General features: G+C 36.8%; 3 protein-coding genes and 1 pseudogene across 3 annotated transcripts; 2 read left to right on the top strand and 2 right to left on the bottom strand.

The window, feature by feature from the left end:
• Nucleotides 1–692: 692 nt before the first annotated feature.
• LOC117125777 lies at nucleotides 693–4,901 on the bottom strand. The gene has a single exon (XM_033272125.1). The coding sequence runs from the start codon at nucleotides 1,731–1,733 to the stop codon at nucleotides 744–746; it is 990 nt and encodes a 329-aa protein (XP_033128016.1). The 5' UTR covers nucleotides 1,734–4,901; the 3' UTR covers nucleotides 693–743.
• On the top strand, nucleotides 4,897–8,195 carry LOC103872892. The gene is made up of 2 exons (XM_009151332.3): nucleotides 4,897–5,314; nucleotides 5,944–8,195. Exons 1-2 carry the CDS (start codon nucleotides 4,897–4,899, stop codon nucleotides 6,489–6,491), a joined length of 966 nt encoding a protein of 321 aa, XP_009149580.1. The 3' UTR covers nucleotides 6,492–8,195.
• On the bottom strand, nucleotides 8,000–12,379 carry LOC103872891 (squamosa promoter-binding-like protein 14). Its single transcript, XM_009151331.3, has 10 exons — nucleotides 11,853–12,379; nucleotides 11,584–11,780; nucleotides 10,717–11,510; nucleotides 10,550–10,624; nucleotides 10,360–10,467; nucleotides 10,145–10,262; nucleotides 9,928–10,063; nucleotides 9,706–9,850; nucleotides 9,059–9,637; nucleotides 8,000–8,808 (listed from the first exon to the last, which is right to left on the bottom strand). Exons 1-10 carry the CDS (start codon nucleotides 12,377–12,379, stop codon nucleotides 8,392–8,394), a joined length of 3,096 nt encoding a protein of 1,031 aa, XP_009149579.1. The 3' UTR covers nucleotides 8,000–8,391.
• Nucleotides 12,380–16,710: 4,331 nt separating this feature from the next.
• Nucleotides 16,711–17,856, top strand: LOC108872309 (annotated as a pseudogene).
• Nucleotides 17,857–24,257: the final 6,401 nt, after the last annotated feature.

Here is a 24,257-nt window from a genome sequence, read left to right as displayed (position 1 = left end):
AAATTCATCTGCACCACTAAGAGCCATAGATACCGTGATCAGTTGATCACTTTTAAAAACTGGAGTTACTTTCACATCAGATCGCCACACCAACCATATTCGACCCAAGTGATTGTACTCATAGTTTGTTAACACAGACCAGTCACCAAAGACGGAAGTCGTTATCCTCTGACTCCTTCCCTCTTTAACCCTTGTTTCCAACAGAGCACCAAACTGAAAACCTTGCTCTCTGATCCACTTTCTTACAACTGAATGTTTTTCCTTTTTATTAAAACCTCGGACGTTCCAAAAGAAACCCGACATAATTAATGTTTTTTTTTATTTTTCCGTTTCCCTCCAACACTTGGGACTGCGTCCTTTGTGCTAAGAGTGCTCTTTCCAGAAGGGTTTCTGTTAACTCCACGAGATGGTTTTTGAACAGCTGAGCGAAGAAGTCTTTCCCTCGTTTCAGCTTTATCATTACCCCTTATCTCCTGTGAATTTACTTCATCTTCCTCTGTAGGTTCATTTTCAACCTCTGGTCGAAATTCTCCCTCCTCCGTATCCTTCTCGATAGCATTGCTATCATTACCTTCTCCCATGTCAACTTGACCCTCCTCTACATCTAAAATTGCAAAACGGGATGGTGAACTAATCTTCTGAGCAGGAACGTGGTCCTTGCCTCCTGATCTGCCCCTCTTCGAAGGAGAGACATTCTTCCAACCCAAAGTCTCTATTTCACCACCCTTCTCTGCATCATGGTACTATGTTGTTAAGTTCAGAGTCACTGTATCCTTCACGATCTCTACTGGTGCCAAAGTTTCAGTGGGAGATTCCATCTCAGCGGCATCGACTACTTCAACGCTAGCTACCGCAGGGTTTTGTTGATCCTTTTCCGATGCATCTACCACAGAAGTCTCAATCTCCTTAGCCGGCATCTTTGTGGGTGATTTGGCCTTAGTCAGAATTTTTACCTTAGCACGGCAAGCTGTATGAAGGTGTCCCCATTTAGAGCAGATGGTGCATCTGTCCGGTAACCATGGGTAAACAAATTCCACCTCCGCATTGACCCCAAGTTTAGACTTGAAACGATGGCTGGTAGGTAGTTCTTTTGTCATATTAGCTTCGACAAAAACTTTCGCTTCCTCAAAGCTATTACATTGGAGCGTATCTGGGTGTAAGCGCTTTGGTTTTCCTACAGCACTAGCTATGAAACCAAGGCCCTTCCAAGAGAACATCCTGCGAGGAACATTCTTCATGGTGATCCACATTGGAATAGTTTTTATCTCTTCAACCTCCTCTTCCTCCTCCTCAGGAGCCCACTTTGATAGAACTAACGGGATGTTTGCAATGTTCCACATTCCTCTTTTAAGAACCCTTTTCCTCGTAGCCTCGTCCTTGATTCTGAATTTCACAGTGCGATCATTAACGACATAGACGTCAATTCTGATAGATTTATCTCCCAAAGGCCAGATCTTATTAACTATGAAATGGATTTTTGCCACATGTGGTGCCTTGTCCAGGAATCGACCTTCAAGAAGATCATCCCAAAGAGGCACAGATTGTGATATCACGTCATCTGGTACTTCAACGACTTCCTGTCCTTCACTTACTCCTATTTCTAGAACATGCTCAGAGAGCGATGGTCCATTCTCTGCAACTTTAACCCAGGAAGGGTTTAACTGCTTCACAGGGGCTACCTTGCTCGTTTCCGAGCCGAACTCCACGGGATCTTGCGTCTCCGGCGCCGACATCGGCGTGGGGACTGGTTGCTTGCGGCGGAATCTTCAAAACCCTAATCTCCTCGCAAGTCGCCCTATGCTGACGTGTCCTCCTTCCACGTTATTCCTTCAAAACCCTAATCTCCTTTCACAACAAAAGAAAATTGAATTGTCCCTAATCACAATCTAGAGAATATCTATGTTCATGAGGATAATTCATTATCCAGAACAATGTATGAGAATAAAGAGAAAACTACTGTTAGTTGAATGGCTAAATATTCTCTTATTCGCTTCTCTATCTTAACAATGTACATTTTCGTCGAATTGGAAAGAATAACTACCCCAAGAATGATTAATCCGGAGATGAAATGACAGAGTGGAATAACTTGTGCAATTGAACAAAGTGAAACAATTGGCTAAAATCAAGACTTGTAGTCAAGTTTTGATATGTTTTAAACTTTTAATTGAGTGAGAATCTTAATTATGGTGTTAATTAGTCCTCTGTTGTTCTTTGATGCTCTCTCCTTCCCTTACAGCGCATACAAAGCAGAAAAGCTATTTGTTTCTTATAATATTTTCTTCCTTCTCTAAATTGCTGGAAATTTTTAATACCAAAAGTGTAGTAAAGGAATGGTGAATTACAGCTACAACTAGATTGCAAATTTTGGAATATAATGATTTATAATCATTAATTTTATTGATTCTTTAATTTTTTTTTACCATTTAACTTGAATGAAATGAAATACTCATTAATCAATTCCACAATCATTTCAAAAAATTTACAAAGAAAATATTCATAAACATTTCTCAACATTTTTGATTTGGAATAAATTGAATGATTATATTCTATTTTCTAAATCAGTTCCATTCTTCTTATTCTTATTCCATTAATTGTTACCATGGTTGGACCCGTATGCAAACTTTATAAAATTTTAATTTATAGAATTTTATTCGTAATTTTGATCATTATATATAATTTCATTTGGATAAAATGCTCAGACCGAAACCTAGATATATTTCAATATCAGGATCTGTAAAAAACAAAATCTTTTTATTATATTTATTATTTTAAAGTTCATAACAGCCAATCATTATTGTAGTTGATTATCATAAAAAAAACTCTGGTAAATCCACCACTAAAGAAAACATTGAACGAAAGTCAATGAACGAATATTACTTTTTGAATTGGTTACGACAAGAAATTAGTTCCTTTGTTTATCTTTGTGGTTTGCTTGGAAGCTATCACTATATACTTGTTTGTATGATCTCGTGAAGAATCGGAATTAAATCGGGGCCCAATACATTTCTGTGATATTTTCCACTGTCGGATTTGGTAGGGAACTGAGCATTTCTCGTTATGTAATTTCCACAGGTAGAGTAATATATTTTGAACCTTTTTTTGGCATATGTGGACAGGCGCAAGATAGAATGTATATGGGGTGAAGCAAACGAAAATTTCAACATGTAATGTGATTTGGTAAGGATTCTTGTTAAACGGTGCTAAGGTCCAATCCAAAAGAAAGGTCGAAGGTATGATCAATGCCAGGACAAAAGACACTACGTTCAGAATTTGTCGGACATTTCTCTTTAACCTGATATTTTCAATTTTTTTTTTTGCCAAAACATCTATCACTTTAATACTTACTTTGATGTAATTTCTTTTGAGTTTATTCCTCGTTTGCAAAACTCCGATGCCGATTCAGTTGCTAAACTGCCTCTTGCTAGCGCTATTGTATCAGCTTCCTCTGTTGGAACGTAAAACCTTAATTTATTTATGAATGAAGTAATCTTTGATCAAAAAGGTTTAACTAACCTAAAGAGAGATTAGGTTTAAATAACATACTCCAGGCCTAAATAACTATGAGTGACAGTTTATGCCATGTAGCGTTTATGGGAACTAGCTAGTACGTGTGGTTTTCTTTTCTTATATAAAAAAAAATCTACCAACATTGTAAAATGGTTTTAATGGTGGATTTAGCTATTTACTTAGATTCGGCCAAAACAAATAGAAACTCCATTTATTTATTTTTGATGAAATTTCAAATTTATTCATCTATAAAAAGAATAATATTTATAATGTAAAAAAAAGGAGATTATGAACTGTAAACATGTCAGTTAATTGTGTGTTGGAATCACTATAACGAAGTAAACCTGCCTATTTGTGGTCAGACTTATACTTAAGCGAAGTAACTCTATTTCTCACAGCGTTGGCAATCCTTCTTTGCATTTGATCTGTTGTTGTCCATGTTTTGTTGATGTCAGCTTGCCTTCCTCTCTTTCTCCAAATGTAGTAAATAGTTGTTTGGTATACTCTATTTGTTTCTAAAAGATAGAAAAACATATGCATATTTATATGTTTCTATACATATTAAAAATCTATCAAATTTTTTATTATAAATAAATTATTTTCTGTGTTTATCAGTTTTCAGTAATTTTATACCAATAGTATCTCAATAAGTATAATTAATTTTTGAAATTTTTAATTTGACTAATAAAAATATCTAGAAAACATATAACATATAACTTTAAAAAAAAATTAAAAGCATTTATCTCTTAAAAATAGAGGAGTATGAGTAAACAGTTTATACCATATGTAGCTTTATTATGGGAACTAGTACGTGTAGTATTTATTTTTAAATGAGAAGTTAACAACATTGTAGAATGGTTTTAATATATATGGTGGATTCAGCTACTCTTTTTAGATTGAGCCAAAGGCACCATTTCTATCCAAATATATATATACATATCTGTGACTTTTTGGTGCTTCATAGTTCCACAATTTCGTCGCTTCAAAATTGATGAAATTGTAGCGACAAACCCTAACTCACATCCTCACACATGCTAAGCCATATCTACTTAAAAGAAGATCAATGATTTAATTCATTATTTATTTTGAACTTTTAACGTAAAAATTACATGCAATTACTGACAAGTGACAAATAAGTCTACGAAGCATCTTCTTTTCTTTCTAGAAACCCTAAAGAAAACTACACGCTTTCTCTCTTTAGAAAAACATGTCTATGTTATGAAAACAGTTACAATATTTTCCACCATAAATAAACTCTCATCTCCACTTAATTTTACCACTCCAATTGGGAAAATAACCACTCCAAATTTCATCACCGTACCACACAAACAACCCTAACCAATCATAGCTTCTACCACCAACTCAAGGTTTTCATTTTGCAAAAGAAGAATGATCAGAAGCAAATCGATAGTCATTAATTCCAATACCACAAACAACTCTGCTGTTGCCGCCGCAGCCGTAGCTATCAGACGTTCTGCCTCAAACGCTACCGCCGCAACAGCCGTGGTACATACTAATGATCTTAACAGAAAACCGCCACGATCACGGTTCGTAGAGTTTCCGGTATCTCCTCAACTGATGAGAGGGGAAGAGATGGTCCATTTCGGACATCCGCGACACGTGCTGGTCAAAGTTGATTTGCCGGATATCTACACGTGTGCAGGGTGTAAAGAAGAAGGAGCTGGGATTAGGTATGTGTGCCAAGAGTGTGATTATCAGCTCCATGAATTTTGTGCTTCGGCTCCTCCTGTACTCAAGTCACATCCTTTTCATTACCAGCATCAGCTTCTCTTCTTTACGAAGCCCGGTAGGCTTCTTTTACTTATCTCCTTTTTTGTCGGAACATTTTTGAATATAATTAATTTTGTGGTATTTTTGTACGATACATTTTGTTTGTTTTACCTTTTTCTTTTTCGTGTTAATGCTAACGTTATATCCGTTCCAGTGTTTGTTTTTTCAGACCAAGGACTAGAGTCAAAACACTATAACGAAACCCTGACTATTGTCGACTAATTTTTTTTTATTGCCTTATTAAAAAAACAAATTGATTGCTTTACATTGAATAATAAAAATAATTATTTGGTTTAGTGGGTATCAAAATAAAGAATTGAGTATTGGCCACGTTGAACAACAGAGAATAAATTAGCTTTCTACAAAATTATAAACTTCAAAATTTAACTTAAAAACAATATCTGATGAATTAGAATGGAGTCACTAAAGAAAAATACTTAATACAAAGTAGTGGAACATATGTATATTTGGTTTGGTCGTTAGAATATACCTGAAAAATATAATGGTTAAACTTAGGTAAAATTGTTTTTTCCGACAACATGCGGATATAACGTTATACTTTCGAGAATGAGATATTGTTGATTAGTTTCCTTTTCTGTTTTTTTTTGCTAATAATTTTCTTATATGTTGATGTTTGAATACCAGCGAAAGGAGGAATAATGAAATCGAAATGCGACGTGTGTGGAAGATCACCAAAAGGTTACACCTTCAGATGCAAAGCTTGCAGTTTCCAGATGCATCCTGGCTGCGCTATGTTATCTCCTTCCCTCTCCTCCTCCTCTCTCCACCACCACCCTCTCCAACTCCTCTCCTCCGCCGCCAACAACACCGGAGGAGACCACTCCGGGGGATTCCTCTGCGGAGAGTGCAAGAGAGGTAAGCGAGTCGGCAGGGTTTACCGTTGCACCGTTTGCGATTACCACTTGCATGCGGTCTGCGCCAAGGACGCCGCCGTGAACGGCCTCAGAGCAAACGGACACAAAGGAAGGGATAGGTCTCCGGCGGTTTTGGGAACGGCGGCAAGGGTGGCGTCGCAGGTTGTGATTGATTTTCTCGGTGGTATAATGGAAGGTCTCGGTGAAGGTGTTGGTGAAGCTATTTTGGACGGTGTGACTAGAGGCGGCGGTGGTGGCGGCCGCGGAGGAGGAAATGGAGGTGTTACTAGGGCAATTCCACGTGTCAGAGGAGGGTAACTATGGACTTTTGGGGATAGCTAATTATGAGTGTTTATACGTATAAGGAAATGATTGTATTGCTGTTTGGCTGATTGAAAGTACATATAGATTGGAGTGTTGATGTTTATTAGGTTGGGTGGGAGGATACATTATTTTAACTAAATTTGGGGATACAAGAATAACCATAAGAATAATGTGTATTGTTAAAGTTTGGAAATATAAGTATTGTTAATGTATAATGTTTTCTGCTCTTTGGTCTCTAATGTAGTTGGGATTTAAGTAGAATATCATATGTTTAACATTGTAACTTTGTTTTGAACATCACACTGTAGTAGCAAAGGTTATTAACTTACCGCATATAACATTTTCGGTGTGTTTGGAAATATGAACATAATGTTTATAATTTATTTGGCTTTCAATATATTCTATTTGTAATTATTTGGCTTATAAAGTTACATAAGGAGAAACAGAAAGAAAGCCAAAAAGCTAATTACCTAATATTAGTAGCATCTTTGAAAAGAGTGTGGCACCTAAAATGCAACTCCCATTGAAAGAGATACATGACCCACCACTTACATCTTATTTGAAGTTTTTATAATTGTCTCATCAATTTTTCATTAATTTGGAAGCCCTATTATAATTTGTGTAAACAAACTTAAATCAAGAGTTAGTTGCCTTAATCATCGCCATATTGGAATAAACTTTTGAAACGTAAACGTTATAAATTGTTTTTTTTTGTCGGTGTCGTTTTTCCACTTTCCTTCCCGCTTTCAAGAAAAATTCTTTGAAAAAGTGGCATTGTGTAAAAAATTTTATTCTTTGTTGTGTGTGTTAAATGTTTACTGTAAAATGTTTTCCCACTTTTCTTTATGCAAATAAAAGTCAGGAAATTAACCTTACAAAAACCACGCCTTGTGTTTTACATACATGATGGGTAATTGTAGCTTTTATTGGACTGTCGTATATATTTTTGATTAGATTAAGAACACTAAGTAGAAATGGATAAAGTAATAACTGAAGAATCATTTTTTATTTCGAACAATACATATAAAATCAACCAACCAGTATCCTACTGAAAAATCGGAATCATACTAACCCAAGAATCCTTTTATTTGTGACCCAATACTACACTCGAACTAAAGATTTAATTAGTGACTTGTGTGATGTTTCAGAAGCTCGACAATCCACGTGGGAATCCTTAACCTCTGACGGCCTTTTGGTAACTATGTGACAAGATTCCTATGCTCTTGGTTTCCACCGATCTTCTTCCATATACATAGGTTTACATAGTGCATGGTTTAGCAAATTAGATTAAGTAATCGTATGATTATTCTTTACATAAACTGTATATCCATAACCTCTTATTATTATCAGAGTGAATATATAATGCTTTCCAGTACAATCTTCTCATCACCAGACGTAGAAAAATAACAAGGATTAATTAAATACTAATAAACATTTTCGAAAGAAAAAGAGAAGAAATAGTGAGTGAAAATAAATACATCCTTTTGAAACGATGCCATAACTGAAAAGAAAAGGTTGAAGTTACAGTAACATAAGACTACTTGTACAAAGTACAAATTTACAAAGACAAAGTACCAAAAAATGCAAAATAGTACAGTAACTGCTTCGTATATGAAGCAGTAGGATACTATAGAAGTCATAATAATAATGATAATAAGTAGGAATACACAGAAATACACAATAAAATTAGCAAACCAAAGTATATAACTGAAAACAAAAACAAAGAACTCTCGAAAGCCGACGGTGAAGCTCCCCTCTGTTATGATCCGAGCACAGTCAAGCCTCATGAGCTTTCCATTAACCGTAGTAAAGTCTCTGTCTTTTTCTGGTTTTTTTTTTTGTTGTGAAGCCAAAAGAATAATAACAAGTATATAATTTACTTCTTGTTCTTTCCCTAGATGGAGCCATAATCCAAACCTCCCCAACTGAAGTGAGACCCTTGTCGGACGATTGGGAAAGCATGCATGAAAACGCAGACGCAAACGCAGACAGTCGCAACCGCAAGCATTGAGTGAATGATAGGAGTTGGGAACAAACGGTGCGAGCCTGAGGCTCTCCTCCTATACTTCAGAGCCACAGTAGCACACGAGACACATGAAGACTTGTTCAGCTCTGTACTTGATCTCCTGCTCACACCCAACTGGTCAACAACAATCTCGCTCTCAATGTTTAGCGAGACTTGCTTGTTTCTTTTGTCTGCAAGTTTACGAGCCACCAGGGAGTTATATGTATGGTTGTTCCTCATTGCAGCGTAGCTGTATGGAGTTTGGCCGGTTGCATCGCAGAGAGAGTTCCAGCTAGATAATCCGATCTGTAACAGTTTTAAAACGGATTTTGTCAGTTATAAAGGATGGTTTCGGTAGTGTTCTAAAAATCGGTCTAGACGGACAGCAAATCGGATAGAAACGATTTTTCTAAAATTATTTTATAAAAGAATCGGTCTAGTCACCCGCCTAAGCAATAATCATTTACAAACCAAGCGCCTAATTGCTGTCTAGCAATTTCTTGAACATTGGTTTTGATGTTTGAATCATGAGAGAGAGGGAGAGAAAGAAAGATACCTCTTGTGGATCATTGGTGAGAAGATCAACCATATCGTCTGAATCAGATGTACAAGCAGCTAAATGTAAAGGTGTGATACCTCCAGGTCCGGTTATATTGGGTAAGAAGACCAACTTTTTAGAGGAACCGAGATTAACAGAGTAATGAATGAGTAGTTCCACCATCTTTGTGCTTTTCTTCTTAACAGCACGATTCAACAACTGAATCTCTGCGAGCATATCCAATGCCTCTCTGTTCGGTTCATCATTCACCACATTTCTCTCTACCAGCATGTCGAGGAGTGTTCTGATGACAGCGCAGTAGTCTCTTTCAACTGAACAGACGAGCAAGAACTTGAAGCGGGAAAGGGAAAACTCGGATTGTTCCAGAGGCTCGGTGGTTTGGTTCTTCTGGAAAAGCCAACCAAGCTCGTTCAAGAAGCATAAGATCTCTTCTCTTGATGTGGGACGATGATCTGAGGTCTGCGCTTGTTCTTGACTTTTGGGGTGAAACTCTTCTTCGAGACGATTTAACTCTTTGCAGATGGATGCATTGGCAATTATCAACGGGAAACTGTCACCCCTAAACCCATTCTCCACCTGTACACAAACTAAGGCGTTAAACATCTATAGATTGACAAAGAAAGCTGTTAAGTTCAGTTATATACCTCAATGAAACAGCGTCCAAGAAAACCAGGTTGTGCGTTGTTGACTCTGAAACATTTTACGTTCAACTCGTCAAACATGGCTCGTTTACACGCTGCTCCTGTTGCCTCCATTGACATGTAGCTACCCATATCTGTGCAACGTATACTAGAAGCACAATCACAATAAAGGTTAGAACTGAAAAGGAAAGAAATGATGAAACTGTTCAGGTGTTTTAAGTTTACCTGATCCCATCATTAGTCAAGCTTCTACCTCTTATTACTAAACTTGTTTCTTCACCAGCTACCACAGCTACAGGTGACACTGAGATGAGCTCTGGTGAATTCCAAGTTCTCCATGATTTGCTACAACGAATCCGACCTGTAACCAAATGACATGTTATGATCATTATTGACATAAAATCAAAACATTACAAGTACAAGCTCATGAGCGAGCACTCACCATTTTTGTGTGAAGCGAGCTGTCTGCCTGTGTTAACTATAAACCTCGAGTCTCTCCAAAACCCTGAATGAGAATCTTGTAACATAACAGCAACCCGTTGCTGCAAGTTTTGCTCGAGCTGAAAAAAAAAAAAATCACAAGCCGTTCCTTAGCTGCTGCTACACATAGCGTAGTATAGTTCAATTAACAAAAACACTTCAAATATTTCCACTCACTTGTTCCCATGCCGCGGGTGACATAGCTACATAGACAGATAGAACAACACAGCCAGGCCTGATATAACTCTCCATTTCTGATGGAATGCTCGACAGCCAGTTATAGATCTGTAATAAGAGGAAGATAAAATCACTATGAGTATTCAAAGGAAGCAAACAATAAAAGGTGATAATGCCCTAAAATTATCACCTCAGTTCGTAATGTTCCAGGGAGCTGACTTGGATCTTTATCAAGTAGTTTAAAAACTATCTTTCCAGTGCGGTCCTGTTTGAAAGACATCAGAAATAAAACCATAAGCGGATTGTTTCCTCTACATATACACATAGATGCTAAAGAGGAGTTTAGAAGCTGCAAACCTGAGCATCAGAGTTTAAGCTAGGAGGAGAGTAGTCAGAACCAGAAGACGCATAACCACACTGTTGCCCAAATCCTTTAAAGTTAGGATTTGCATCTCCTCTATTCGATGCACCAAAGAGGTCAAGAGGCAAGCAACCCCCGGTCCTCACGGGGCTTGTGTTATTGTGATTCTTAGACCTCATGGTTTCAGGGGACCTCTGCAATGGGAATAGCTCTTGCATCACAGGAGATGAAGATGGAGATCTATCCTCCACAGGGTTACTGCTTGCTGACGAATAATACTTTCTCGAGGACGCCACGGCTGGTCGTCGACTCTCATCCTCCGGTGAGGAGGTGAACAGTTGTAGAGACAAGCTAGACCTAGTGTCTTGAGCATGTGAATCTGAATCCTGAGAAGGAGACTGGTTACTGCTACTGCTTCTCTCCCCACCAACGGTTCTCTTCTCCAAGTTGGCTGTAGCAACGTGGTCGTAAGAAGATAACTTAGCCTTGTCATTTTCTTTGGTACCAAACCCACCTTGAGACAATATGGCTAGCGTATCAGGTGAAGATGAGCCTAACGTTTCGGAGAGAACAGCAAGCAGATCCATGGTGGAAGGAGAAGCCCCATTCACATCGTTTTGAGGGTTCGCCACCGGGTGATCAGTATTTTTCCTGGCTAAACTCCCAATACTGTTGAGCTTAGAGACGAGATCCATAGGCAAAGGCAAAGCGTTTATCTTGTTGAGTATCTGAAGAAGCTGCTCTCTTTGAGGCACAGCTGGAGACCCAATTGGCCTTACCTCATTCTTACCTGCAAACCACAGACCACAAAGCTATTAATAAAACAAGAACTCTAAGAACCAGAGAAAAGCTCAACTTAGTACCTTGTGCACAAGCTAAGGCGGTTAACAAAGCCATAAGATCCATATTAGCGTTAGAGGTACTATCACGGTTCCCCGGAGCTACAACACCAGAAGCAACCTCCTCAGGCTGCGTTGTTTTCCTCCTACGTCGGTTGTGGCCAGCCAACCTACGCCTACAACTTCTTTTCCCCTCATCAAACTCAGAAAGAAGATGAAACCTGCAAAAAAAAAAGAAACTCATCTTAAAAACCAGATTCGGTGTAAAAGTCAAGCAGTTGATTCATTTCTACCTGCTGCACTGTTGGCAGAACCTCTGCATCTGTTTCCCAACGAGAGCCTTAGTAGCTTTGCTGTGAACTTCACAGACTTTATGCCTTCTGTGATAATCCTTACCATGAGACAAATCTTGACTACAGTTATCCACCTGACAAACCGGATAGTTCCCTCCGCTTCCGGGAGATCCAGACCGACCCTTCTTACTCGGTCTAGCTGCCTGCGCCGTCTCTTCCTCCGCGGCGTTTAGACAGCTTCCAAGATTCAAATCAAGCCCCCTCTCTTCTCCCACCTTCCTTGAAGTCAGATCAAACTGTGTCTGGCTCCCAAGGCGAAGAGCCTCAGCGTCAACAGGCTTAGCTTCGAATCTCCGGCTATCCCAATCCCACATGTTGGAGTTCCACTCGTCTCTACGCTGCTCAGGCTGAGGTGGAACGAGACGGTTCGGCATCTGGTGGTGATAGAGGTTGCGTTTTCTCCCCATAGGAGAAAGCGATTGGTGTATGAATAAAGGAGCAGCCACCTGAGCGCCTACTTCTTCCATCTCTCTCTATCTCTCTCTTTTCCAAATAAAGATTCAGACTTTTCCACAAGAGAATCGAATCTATGGAGAGCACGAAGCAGCAACGTATCTAAACATATCTAACGCTTAGCTCCGATTCAGTAAACAAAGGGAATCTAATCGCAGCTTCAAGAAGCATCAAACCTCAGCTCGTGACGGATTCGGTTAGAGAGGAACAACATCACAGAGCTTCTTCTTCAGATTCGAAGATTTGTTCTTTCTTCAAAAAGGAATCTTCAAGGTTGTAGCTTTCCCGATCCGATCCGATCCAAGGAAACGAAGAGAAAAGATTAGATTTTTTCTCTACTCACGAGCTCCTCTCCCTCTCTATTAGACTGAAGCAAAATCTCAGATTTATCCTTGTTCGTCTCCGTCTTCCTCTCCTTTGCTTTCCTCTGCTCGTCCTTGGTTCTTCTTTCTTTCTTTCTTTTTCTGCTCATGTCTTTCAAGTACGATTTAACTTATTTTCTTTTTTTTTTTAATTGTGGTGGCACGTACTGTAAATACCAACAGTGAGGAGGGCACTTGTGTTACATTATTCGAGCCGCCCATATGAGAGAGAGAGAGATGATAGTTGAAGGATCCAAGACACTTCCATTTTTTTTTAGCATTTTTACCATTTGTACCAAAACAAATATAATACTCCATTTTTGTACTATAAACTGTTAAATTCTTACTTTATTTTAGTCAACATACTTGTTAATTAGATTAAAACTAATTATTATTGTTATGTGGCATATGAAAATATGATCATTGTGTTATTAATTATGACTTTGAAATAAAAGTAGCTACAGAAAATTACGCACAATTTCTTACGTATTTTTAAAAGCAATCATTAGTTTATGTAAAGTTGAAATAGTGTAAAATTATCTAAAGAAAGACAAAATTCAAACGCGTTAACACAAAAAGAAGAAGAAAAGTTTGAAACAAACCAAAACCATTGGCTCTATGTTTACATTAGTGAAGTTGACAACACCATGTGTATAAAATAAACTACAAAAACTAGTTAGATTACTCGAAATATGTATTAGTTGTTTGATAAAAATATGTAGTAATAATCAAAACTTAAGAAAACATTCCTTCTATTTCAAATTGTATATCATTTTTAAAGTTTGTACATAAATTAAGAATTTGTTAAATGTTTCATTTTAACTTTTGATTAAACTACATGCTAATGGTCGGATGGTAGCATGGCGTTCCAGCGTCGTTCCAGCGTCGCTAAACGAGCTGAGTTCGAAACTCATATATTTCTAACATGTGGTCATCGGTAATTTAACATTCACTCGCTCGAAAACGGTTTACCGATTTTTTTAACCATTGATTAGATGACAAAAAAAAATTGCGACTATAATTATATAATAGTTATTATATTTATTAGCTTAATTGTAAAAGAGATAAACCAATGAATTAATTGTATTGAAATCATAAATAATATTTATTTTGTAATAAAGATTATAATATATAAGGATAAAAAGAGTAATAAACTTTACAACAGCTAGTTAGTTCATTTAAAATTTGAAATTTATGTTTTAAAATGTGAGATTATCAGTTGAGAACTATTAGTTGGACGGTACTAATTTCTTATAGTTTATTTTTTAAAACTATAACAACTACATATTCTTAATTAAGTATGTTATGAAAAAAACTACAATAAAATAGAACTAGGTTAAGATCTGCGCCTTGCGCGGAATGAACATTATATATATAAATTATATTATATATTATATGTTTATAACATATTATGAAATAATAAATATATATTGAATAATTAAAAAGTCATTATCTACTACTTATATATTTAAATTGATGCGAACATATAAATAAATTTTATAAATCGAAAAAATATTTTTTCTATTTGATATGATATATAATTAAATTTAAATGATAGTAACATATATATGGTATATTTTAATATCAATATTTATTAGATGATGCTTTTTGCTCATATTTTTATCATTTGTATTTGTATCTGTTATAGCAAAAAGTCTAAATTTGTATTAGTGATAGCAAATTTTCACTGTGCGATTAATGGTTTAAGTAATTTATAATATTTAAAAAATTAAGTTGTCAATATTTTTTCAAATTTTTTATCAAAAAAATGTTCAAAGTAAATTTCAAAATTAAGATATTTATATATTTTTATATGGCATATAGTTTAATTTAAAATGATACATATATTTATATATCTTTTATTTTTGATACTTATTAAATGATACTTTCAACTTATATTTTTTTTAATTATTTGTATCATGTCATAACAAAAGTTTTAAATCATAGATCACAAAATTTGAATGTGAATTTTTTAACAATTTTAGTAATTTATACTCGTGTTTAAAAATTCAAAATATAATATATAGATAATTTTTTTTTAATTTTTATTATATGGTTACTATGATTGTTTAATTTATTTTAATAGTTTAAAATTAAACAAATATAATTATAATACACACTTACTTTAGCCACATTAGGCAATTCTGTAATCTTATTTAAAGAAATAATGAAGCACATTAATAATGTATTTATTGTGGTTTAATAAAAAGATTATTATATATTTAGATGGACCAACATATTTCTCTAAGGATTCTAAGAATCATTCTAGTGATGACATGTGGCTACAAAAAAATGTTGTAATGCTTCTCAAATAATATATAGGGGGATTACAGACAAAATCTAGAAAGTAATTGACAGTCGAAATCCCGGGTTATGTTTGTAAATTACCCAAGACAACGTGGGTCCTACGAACCAAACTATTTTATAACCCGTACCATGTTATACTGTTACATTTATTTAATTAATAAGTACTATATAGTTATTATAAACATGTAACATGCCTAAGTGATTAGTGATAACGAGACTATCGACGACTTTTCTTTCGAGACATGGAGCTCCTAACAAATGTTGCCTAACAACTTGTCTAATCTGATATAGAATCAAGATCTACAGACTACATGGCTTTATTGAAGAATGATTATTCCTCTTTCGTATCTCTAATATATTTCACCCAGAGAAAAAACTAACAAAGTAAATTATGAACAATGTAAAATAAAAAAAAAAGCCTTAGAAAATTGTTCTTTTTTTTTTTGAACAACTAGAAAATTGTTCTTAACTCTCCATATTACTACAATTTACATACCAGATTTCATACTTAAAATAGACAAATCATATCAAATTTTATTAAAAATTGATAATATTCCCATTTCGTTTCGTCCTACACCGTCTTCTATTGAGAGCCTGAATCTCGACACCGTGTTACGGGGGAAGTAGTCGTCATCACGTAATGTAATGTGAAGGAGAAAACAACATCTCACCAAGAACATGCCAATAAATAGAAAAAGACTACATTACCCATACGATTTTATAAAAATTTACAAACGTATCTCCTCATCTGGGCCATTGAACAGATTGGACAAGACAAGAAAGATAGAGAGGCCACATCTCACAGTCACGCACGTACGGCTTTATGTTGCGTCCCCACGCGAGTGCAAGTGGCTCGTTGTCCTTCTTCCTTTTCTCTTATTCTAGAAAACGACGTTGTTTATCAAAATCGTTATTAAATGACTTGTAGCATTGTTATATCATCTTATCTTCGTTAATCGCGTCTCGTTTAATCATCTCGTGTCAACTTCTTATTCGTTCTACGACGATTCTTACATTCCCTACGAAAGTTAGATAGTGTTAATCCTGTATCTGCCAAGAGTTTTAACTAGTGAATGTTTTATTAGTACTATGCGTGAAATATAATATCAAGAGAGTTGGAGACCAATATGGCAATATACATAGATTATACGAACTAATGATGAATTAAAAGAATGTAGAGAATAATATAGTGTAGAACTTACCAGTACGAGTAGAAGAAGCTAATAATTATGTTGAACCACTTAAAGTTAAAAGTATATAAAACATTAGTATATAGTGATAATTTATGTAGAACATATCAAGTATAGCATTTATACGTGGCACTATTATTGTATTCTAATATTGTGTCTCTTCATTTTTCATAAGAAATCATCTTCATAAACGAAAATTTAGAGATGTAGGAATTCCACTGAGTATTCACTAATATACTGGAACTAGGTGTAGACAATATATAAGTTGAATATAGCTGAGTAATTTCCAACTTTTATCTAGAGATGTCATCATTTTGCAAGCCAACATGTTAATTTTTTTAAGCTGAAGACTCTAAATGAGACCACCAAAAAAGACTCGTTACCTGTAGAAACTTGGTGTACGCACGTAAAAGGCTATGGCAAACCGCTTCAGAAAAAGGGCGATGCCTTTGTCCTCCCATCCGGTGAGGCTTGCATCAAGATTCCTAATTCTGTCATTGAGAAGAATAGAAAATCTTGGGAGCCTTTTGTGATGGGACAATTCTATTCGGACCCCCCTTCGCAAGGCACTCTCCACAACATTGTTAATGGCATTTGGAGCAAAAACTACCGGGACATCGCGGTTTCGAAGATGGAGGGTTTTGCTTTCCTGTTTCGTATCCCAAATGTGGCAACGAGAAACAGAGTCATTCGTCAAGGTTTGTGGCAGATTGAAGGACAAACTATGTTTGTCGACAAGTGAGAACCAGGAGTTGTTCCGGTAAAGCCTGAGCTTACCTCTGCTCCTATATGGTTGGAACTGCGGAAAGTTCCCTTTCAGTTCTTCAATGAAGACGGATTAGAGCGTATCGCGGGTCTGGTCGGACATCCTAAATTTCTGCATCCCACGACCGCAAACAAAACGAACCTGGAGGTTGCCAAGGTCTTCACCATTATAGATCCTCGGAAGCCGCTACCGGAAGCCGTCAACGTCCAATTTGACTCAGGAGAAATAAGCAGAGTCCTTGTATCCAGCCCCTGGATGCCTCCGGTCTGTGGCTTTTGTAAAGAGATTGGTCATTGCACTAAGCGATGCCCTACTGCTCCTAAATCCTGTGCTACGTGTAAATCATCTGAGCATGAGGCTGCTCGATGTCCTCAAAAGCAACAGCAACATACCCAGGGGAGGAAAACCCGTCGTGGAAAGTCGAAGGAAAAGCAAAAGTGGGTTGAAATTGCTGCCACTGTATCTGTGGAAGCTCAGACCCAACTACCCCCTGAAGCTTCTAAGTCGCAGTCTCAGGTTCAAATCATCCAACACTCGAAGCTGGGTACTGATAAAGACAAAGTTATGGGAGAATCCAGTAACACGCCATCCTTTCTGCAGTCTGTTACTCCCTCTCGTAAAGGTCGTTCTATCTCCTCTCATTCTTCCCACTCCGAGGTAGAATCGGACTCTTCTGACGTGGAATCATCTGACTCTGAGCTAGAGGAAGGCGAGCTCAGCAAGCTTGAGCAGGATTTCACATTGGTAAAAAATAAAAAGTGTTTTTCTGGTCTGAAAGGTAACAGGGGCAGGGGCCCCAAATTCAACTAGTTTTTATGTCGACGGACATTTTTTGCTGGAATATACGCGGTTTAAATAAACTCAGCCACCGCAGCGGATTACGAAAATGGTTTAGGAAAAATTCTCCTCTTTTTGGCGGCCTTCTTGAGACTCATGTTAATCAGCTCAAGAAGAATAAATTTTTAACTGACCTGTTTCCTGGTTGGTTCTCAGCGGAAAATTACAGCTTCTCACCACTCGGGAAGATTTGGGTGATCTGGCACCCGTCCCTTTTGGTCACAGTTTTATCAAAGTCTTTTCAGATGATCACATTTGAGGTCTCCTGGCCATCTTGTCAGTCCAACGTCATCATCTCTATTATCTATGCTTCAAATGACCCTGCAGAGCGCTCTGAGCTTTGGTCTGAAATCTCCACTATGGCTTCTTCCCAACGATTGACTAGCAAACCTTGGCTTATGCTTGGCGATTTTAACCAGATAAGGGATCCATATGAGCACTCCAACCCTCCCACTTTAAATATGGATAAGAAGATCAGAGACTTTAATGATTGTTTGTCGGAGGCTAGCCTGGAGGATCTAAACTACAGAGGGTCTTCTTTCACTTGGTGGAACAAGCGCAAATCTTCCCCAGTAGCTAAAAAGCTGGACAGATGTCTGGTTAATGATGAATGGTACTCTTTTTTCCCTTCATCGTGAGCAGTATTTGGCAGCCCGAGCTTCTCGGATCACGCTGTTATGTCAATCACGCTGGACCAGTCTATGAGTAAGATCAAGAAGCCTTTTAGGTTCTATAATTTTCTCTGCAACAGTCCGGACCTGCTTGCAGACATATGCGTCAACTGGTACTCCTTCAATGTAACGGGCTCAGCTATGTTCAGGCTGTCTAAGAAGTTAAAGCTTCTGAAGAGTGTTATCCGTGAATTCAGCAGGAATAATTATTCAGGCATTGAGAAAAGGACAGAGGAAGCTCACGAGGCTCTGCTACTCACTCAATCCAACATGCTGTCTCAGCCGAATATTACTAACGCCTCAACTGAGCTGCAGGCAATGCGAAAATGGGAGGAGCTGTCTGCTGCAGAGGCAAGTTTCTTTTTTCAGAGATCTCGGATACAATGGTTAGACCTTGGCGATGGAAATTCCCGTCTCTTTCACAGATACGCAGCTGCAAGGCAGGCACAAAACCATATTCATTATCTTATAGCCGCCAATGGGGAACGCGTTGAAACACAATCCGGCATCCATGAGCTCTGTGTTGACTACTTCAAAGATCTCCTTGGCAGCCCTGTCTCTCAGCCTCTTTTTGTCCAGAGTGATTTGGACCTACTTTTTGATTTTAGATGCTCCCCCGACCAGGTTGCAGGTTTTGAAAAGGAGTTCTCCTCAGAGGATATCAGAAACGCTTTCTTCTCTCTGCCAAAAAATAAAACATGTGGTCCGGATGGTTATTCTACTGAATTTTTTATCTTCGCTTGGACGGTCATAGGTTCAGAAGTTACGGAAGCCATCCATGAATTCTTCCGGTCGGGGTGTATACTCAAGCAATGGAACTCTGCTTCTCTGGTTCTGATTCCAAAGAAAACAAATGCTTCACTCACAACAGATTTCAGGCCTATATCGTGTCTCAATACGGTATACAAAGTTATATCGAAGCTGCTTGCCTCCCGCCTGAAAGAGATTCTTCCCCTCATGATCTCTAAGTCTCAATCTGCTTTTCTCCCGGGGCGTCTCTTGGCTGAAAACGTTCTTCTAGCGACGGACCTTGTAAATGGCTACAACACTCACTCAATAACTCCTCGAGGGATGCTCAAGGTTGATCTTAGGAAAGCCTTTGATACGGTTCGTTGGGATTTCATTCTCGCATCTCTGCGCGCCATTGCTATTCCTGAGAGCTTTATTAGACTTATCTCGGAATGTTTGTCCACTGCTTCCTTCTCAGTAACGGTTAATGGTGTCTCGGATGGGTTTTTCAAAAGCACTAAAGGGATTCGGCAAGGAGACCCGTTATCTCCCTATCTCTTTGTCCTAGCAATGGAATGCCTATCTAGGCTACTTCAGTCTCGCTATGATTCAGGAAACATAGGGTATCATCCGAAAACTGAGCAATTAAAGCTATCTCATCTTATGTTTGCGGACGATGTTATAGTGTTCTTTGACGGGAGCAGTAACAGCCTTCATGGGATCTCTGAGTGCCTTGATGACTTCGCCTCTTGGTCTGGACTACACATGAACACTTCAAAAACGGAAATCTTTACAGCAGGTCTTCAACAACCGGAATCCTTAGCCATTGCAAGCTACGGTTTTCCCTCGGGTACGCTACCTATAAGGTATCTGGGCCTTCCTCTCATGAGTCGTAAATTAAAGATCTCGGAGTACGCTCCCCTCATGAATAGGATTTCTGCGTGCTTTCACTCCTGGTCAGCCAAGCTCTTATCCTTCGCCGGTCGCCTTCAACTACTCAAAACGGTGATATTTGGCATTGTTAATTTCTGGACATCGGCTTTTATCCTCCCCAAAGGTTGTATAAAGAGTATTGAATCTCTCTGCTCTCGCTTCCTCTGGTCTGGGAGTCTGGAAAAGAAAGGAATTGCAAAGATTGCATGGTCTACTGTGTGTCTCCCGAAGAATGAAGGTGGTCTTGGTCTCAGGAGCTTCTTGGTGTGGAATCAGGTTCTTTGTCTGAAATTTATCTGGATCCTACTATCAAAATCACCTTCTCTTTGGGCAGACTGGCACTGGCACATTCATCTCACAAATAAAAGTTTCTGGAACATCGAGGCTGCTTCAAACGACTCATGGGCATGGAAAAGAATCCTCAAGCTTAGACCACTAGCTCTCCAATTTTGCAAAATGAGTTTGGGAAATGGTCAACTGGCGAGTTTCTGGTATGACAATTGGTCTCCATTGGGTCAGCTGATTAACCATATTGGTCCGTTGGGACCAAGAACTCTGAGAATAAGAAGTAATGCAGTGGTGGCTGATGCCATAGTCAACTCCACATGGTCGCTCCCACACCCACGTTCAGCGCAGGAAGTCGAGCTACACGCTCACCTAACCACTATCCCTCTTCCTTTACATACTGATATTGATGATACTTATGAATGGGTTGCAGGTGACTCTCCGGGTTGTGGCTTTATCGCCTCCACTACATGGGAAGTCTTGCGGCCTCGAGATCAAGTTAAGGACTGGGTGGATGTTGTCTGGTTCAAGGGGTCTGTACCCAAACATGCCTTTACGATGTGGACTGCAACCTGGGACAGGTTGCCAACGAGAGAGAGACTTGCTGCTTGGGGAATGCCGATCGCTACTACTTGCCCCCTTTGCGCAAGGGGAAATGAAACGAGGGATCATCTGCTGCTGTCTTGTGAGTATAGCCTACAAGTATGGAGGGAGGTGTTCATCAGGTGCACGGCTCCGTCGACCATGTTTACAACTTGGTCGGAGCTCTTGTCTTGGATTAGAGCGGCAGGATCAAAGGAGTTGAAGCTACTGCGTAAAGTGGCTACACAAGCCTTCGTTTTTCACATTTGGAAACAAAGAAATAATCTGGTCCATAATCAGTTATCCATTCCTTCTTCATCAGTTTTCGCTGGACTGGATAGGGAAGTGCGAAACATTATTTCTGCCAAGAGGAAGCGTAAAATGTTTAGTAATCTCATGTCTCTTTGGTTGAGATAGCTCTATCATGTTAGGGTGTTTATTTGATCCATCTTGTTTTTTCTTTCTTTTTGCCAAGATGGCTCAGACATAAGATTTCCTTGTAGAATCTTTCTTTCATTTTATGAAATTTACATTTTAGCAAAAAAAAAAAACATGTTAATTTTTTATGGCTATATTAGCTATATAAAATATCATAGAATATATATATGATTGGAAATGGTGAAAGGAAAAAAATATCTGTAAGTTGGGTACGGAAAGCCGAGTGCAATGGATTGGACCATAATCGCACTAATCAGTATGATGTTCTTCATTGTTGCCACTATGATACTTCTTCTCCGAGTACTACAACTCTTTCGCCAAATCCTCTCACTATTTTATTTAGTTGATTAACCCTAAAAAGGGTCCAAGGTTTAATGTTTAAACCCATTATTCATTTGAGAGAGAGACTTTTAGGGTTAATGTTTTTAAAGTGTTTCGGGTTAATTCGTTATTCATTTGAGAGAGGGAGTACTCTTCTAGGGTTAATATTTTTTAAAAAAATAAGAATTGATGGACCTGTTTCACAAAATTTAGTCGATAGGAAATCGATGCAACACTAGTGGAACATGACAGGTTGTGATAATGCCTAAAGAAGCTAATTCGTTATTAATAAATTCTGCATTTGCTCAAAATGTTTGTTGATAATGTCTATGATCACGTTCAACGTTTATTGTTAAACGAATAATGCACTCCTGATTATAAAATGTTCTACTTTTGTTTGCTAGCTGTTGTTAACTTGGTTTCAACAATATCAGGCTTCTATAAGCTTTTGAACACTCTGATTAATAATTTCATTGTGGCATTATTTTATGTAAATAATTGATCTGAACAAAAATGTGTCGCCCGACAAATTCTCTTCCCAACATTTTCTGGAACAAAAGTGTTTCTTTGGTCACATATACATGTATACATGTAACTATATGTTAATGTACATATATATATTTGGTTTGATTTCTATATAGAAATTTATTGATCAGTGTCTTCTTGGAGTTATAAGTTATAGTTTCCGCATTTGATATATAAAAATTAATATGGCCATATATAATATCTATTAACTTATATACAGACAATTAAATATCATCAAAATGTAATTTAACTTTTAAATCTATCTATACCATACAAAACTGAAACCAAATAATATTAATCTATAATATGATGAATAGTGTTAGTTGAAAGCTAACGAACTGAAACTAACAAAATTGATTTTGAACTCAGCATATGAACGAACAACAAAATTTCGAGAAATTCTTGTTTTATTACATTTTATAATATTGAAATAAAATAACAATGTGTATATTTTAAATTAGTTACCTAAACGAGTTCACCACCAATTAAAACTATCCTGAACTGAAGTAAAATTAAAGGACTTTACCACTAATTCAGTAAAAAAATATTAACTATAAATCGTTGGGAGAAAAAGGAAATAAAAATGAAAGAGTACTCAAATGTCACATGGTGGTCCAAAGTCCATTCACAGATGGAACGTGCAATGTATTGAGCCTAATCTCTCTAACTTCCTCATGCAACATGCTTCTTACCACCAACAACGGCGGGTTTTTATTTTATTGGTTACACAAACAAAAATATAATGTTGCCTACAATAAAATAGGCTCAAATCGCATAAAAAACTTTGAAAGTGTCACTTACTAGTACTTTAAACTTTGAAGTTTTTTCACTAACACTTTTAACCTTCAAAGTGACATTTTTATCATAAAAAACCTCAAAAGAAGAAAAATGACCTGCTGAACAGGTTAAAAACAGTTTTTTTTTCAAAAAATAATTATTTAATTAATAAATAAACAAAAAAAATCGAAAAATTAACAAAAAACTCATAAATTAAAAAAAGTGAGAAAATAAATAAAGATTTAGAAAATTAAATAAAAAATAACTAAAAATTAAAAAATAAATAAGATCAAATTAAAATACAGAAAAAATAATAATAAATTTCAAAAAAATGAAAATTCAAAAAGTTTTTTTTTCATTTTAAAATATAATGTCAGAAATTATCATTGGAGATATGTGTTCATAAAAAAAAAGACTAAGATAACACCAAACCAAATTTTTGTTCTCAAACTAGTATTCAAGGCTCAAAGTCACAAAAATAAGTTTCATTAAAGAGGTAAATATACACTTATACCCCTTGGGTTAATTAATCCAAACATTAGGGTTTAGAGTTAAGGGGTGAGGTTTTGGAATTAGGGTTTAAAATTTTATAAAATAAAAAATAAATACTAAAAAATTAAAAATAAAAATTTAAAAAACAGTTTCAAAAAATTTCACTTTTTTTTTAAATTTCTGATTTTTTTTTTATTTTTCTCCATTTTAATTTGATCTTATTTATTTTTTGAATTTTTTGTTATTTTTTATTTAATTTTTAAATATTTATTTATTTTTCTCATTTTTTAATTTGTGAGCTTTTTGTTAAATTTTTCGATTTTTATTAATTTTTTTGTTTATTTTATTAATTAAATAATTATTTTTTGAAAAAAAAACTGTTTTTAACCTGTTCAACCGGTCATTTTTCTTGTTTGGAGGGTTTTTATGATAAAAATGTCACTTTGAAGGTTAAAAGTGCTAGCAAAAAAACTTCAAGGTTTAAAGTGTTAGTAAGTGACACTTTCAAGGTTTTTTATGCGATTTTCCCCAATAAAATATATAAATCTGTCGATGTATATTTGTAAAGGATCTGTGAATATTTGTCTCATCTCCGATATATTTTATGCTAAAGATTCATACCATCAATATTTTCCCGCAGATTATGAGCGCTGCTCTCGAATCTTTTCATGTTTTAT

Source organism: Brassica rapa, chromosome A06, assembly GCF_000309985.2.
Source record: "Brassica rapa cultivar Chiifu-401-42 chromosome A06, CAAS_Brap_v3.01, whole genome shotgun sequence".
Classification (NCBI taxonomy): domain Eukaryota; kingdom Viridiplantae; phylum Streptophyta; class Magnoliopsida; order Brassicales; family Brassicaceae; genus Brassica; species Brassica rapa.
The sequence above is the reverse complement of the archived record's forward strand: the minus strand, read 5'-3'. Positions and strand labels throughout refer to the sequence as shown.

Coding starts and splice junctions, on each gene's coding strand:
- LOC117125777 (XM_033272125.1), bottom strand. CDS start 1,733: ATGTCGGCGCCGGAGACGCAAGATCCCGTGGAGTTCGGCTCGGAAACG.
- LOC103872892 (XM_009151332.3), top strand. CDS start 4,897: ATGATCAGAAGCAAATCGATAGTCATTAATTCCAATACCACAAACAAC. Junction 5,315..5,943: donor TCTCTTCTTTACGAAGCCCG/GTAGGCTTCTTT, acceptor TTTGAATACCAG/CGAAAGGAGGAATAATGAAA.
- LOC103872891 (XM_009151331.3), bottom strand. CDS start 12,379: ATGGAAGAAGTAGGCGCTCAGGTGGCTGCTCCTTTATTCATACACCAA. Junction 10,263..10,359: donor CACCCGCGGCATGGGAACAA/GTGAGTGGAAAT, acceptor TTTTTTTTTCAG/CTCGAGCAAAACTTGCAGCA. Junction 9,851..9,927: donor TTGACTAATGATGGGATCAG/GTAAACTTAAAA, acceptor TTGTGCTTCTAG/TATACGTTGCACAGATATGG.